Raw genomic sequence first — 2,148 nt, forward strand, 5'->3', positions numbered from 1 at the left:
ATAGACATCCTTGAAAACTGCATGATAAATATCAGTATATCTGCATTCACTTGACACTAAACTGTGTTTATACAAATAGACTAATTTCAACTTTTTCTGGTCTCTTCCACTCATCTCTTCTGTGTATCGTCTGCATTCAGTAAAGTGTATGAAATTAGCACTTTTCTATATCTTCTCTTCATAAAGTTTTTTATCTTTTTTCTGAGTAATATATGTCCAAATATATAATTAAAATAAAATGTAATTTCCAATAAAACAAATACAGTTTTCTGAATGAGAACGATGAAAAACACAATTAGTACGAAATTTTTAATAATGCCAACAGATATTTATGTGTTAACCTACCGGTAGGACTTTTTCTTTTCCTATCAATGGTGGAAAGCTTCTGAAGAGTCATGTGAAGTACACACTAGCATCCAGTTATAACAAAGAACTAACATCAAGAAGCAACTTGGCTTTGTGTTATAAAAATATCAAAAGAGTAATAATTTCAAGGTTTTTTTTTTCCTTTGGAATCTTGCTACATAACCATATTTCAAAGTATAAAATAATTTTTTCTTCAAAATGTATCATTGATGATAGTCATTACGCATTTTTTGCTTCTAAAGTTGATTTCACTTGAAACGATATTCACTTAGAAAAATTTTTAAAAATTCTATCTACATTTCTTTCACACACTGGAAAACAATTTCAAAACAATGGCTTGTGAATGCTGCATACCCATCTTTGCAAGATAATCATTGAACCCACAATAGCATGTACTGTGGGGTTCACCTTCGTCTAGTACAACACAACTCAAGGTAAAATGTTGAACTACTGGTGTTCAAAGATAACCATCTTTGACTTTAGCTACATGAGAATTTTGAAAATTCGTTTTTTACTGAAAACGTGTGGATGATGCATATACATCCTTCCCAAGCCTAGGGTGAAGTTATTAGATAAAAGAATGCCAACTAGTGAAGATGGTGCCAGAGCAAAGAGGCCACAGAGAGAGGAAACTGGGTGGTAACTCACTGCAGTTCACACTTGAACTCAGATTGCCTGGGCGCTGAGATCAGTAGAGTGTATCTTGGCCAGCAGTGACTTCGCATACATGGACACCGGTGTTGCCAAGGGTTGCAAAGAAAAGATACAGAAAGGGGCCGGGCCTAAGAGAGCTTCTCAGATATTTGCTTGTAGGTTTCCCAGATTTCTTCACAAGGAAAATTCTCAGCTGCTTCCAATATCCAGAAAATATATCACCACATTACAGATTCAGTAAGGATTAGCAAGAATATCACTTTAAAACTCATTAACCTGCATGTGTGTGTGAGCCTGGAATACATAATAGAAATATTTGCCACATACTCCTACGCTGCTCAAAGGTATTACATAATTTCAGATAAACTGAGTAGTATCTTTCCTTGCTACTCCAATTGATCACTATTGGTCTGGGTAGGGCCAAAGTTTAGAAGGAAACCTAACACTCTTCATTTTTCACCAGGAGGAAAATTTAGAGATACAGATATCCCACCCAATACACCAAGTTGAAGAGCAGGAACGATGTAGGGAAAAAGACCCGAGAATATGAGTCTAGTTCCAATATGTCTATGTGAATACGCCCTTTTCTCCAAGATCCTGATTTACATTCTTCATAGCAGCAGAAGAAGCTCTGACAGTCTTTCCCATCCAGACACTCATAAACACAGGTGTCTTCAAATTCCTGCCAGTACATGGAATTGTTTAGGGTAACCATTGCCGGTGGTGGTGGACTCATATCAAGGAGGGAATAGTTCTGCTGGCGACAAGAACAACACAAATATCAACATGAGATGAGTCAAGAACAGCCTAAGGTGTATCAAGCAATAAGTACAGGTTATGGCTGTGCAATAAATAAAGAGGACTGTGCCATGCCTTATGCCCACCCTCATTCCTGCTCTGAAAAGTTCAGTCTTTGCAAATTTAATGGAAGAAAAACTACAGTGAAGTTTGCAAGTCTTGTATTTCTTGGGTTACTGATAAGGGAGAATAAGCCTATTTTCAAATGTGTATTTGCAATTTCAAGTCCCTGTTCTGCCTACTTCTCTTCTGATTTGGAGTACACACACACACACACACACACACACACACACACACACACACACACACACACACACATAAAACTCCACA

At 37.0% G+C, this 2,148-nt stretch overlaps 1 protein-coding gene across 1 annotated transcript in view; it reads right to left on the minus strand.

Moving 5' to 3' along the window:
• Positions 1-1,492: 1,492 nt before the first annotated feature.
• The window catches only part of LOC112412832 (gamma-aminobutyric acid type A receptor subunit gamma3), a 96,704-nt gene continuing 96,048 nt past the window's right edge, over positions 1,493-2,148 (minus strand). Inside the window, exon 8 of the mRNA XM_024764562.1 lies at positions 1,493-1,774. Coding sequence (XP_024620330.1) covers positions 1,493-1,774 — 282 coding nt within the window. The remainder of the gene's footprint in view (positions 1,775-2,148) is intronic.

This window comes from Neophocaena asiaeorientalis, unplaced genomic scaffold, assembly GCF_003031525.2.
Source record: "Neophocaena asiaeorientalis asiaeorientalis breed wild unplaced genomic scaffold, Neophocaena_asiaeorientalis_V1.1 scaffold231, whole genome shotgun sequence".
NCBI lineage: Eukaryota > Metazoa > Chordata > Mammalia > Artiodactyla > Phocoenidae > Neophocaena > Neophocaena asiaeorientalis.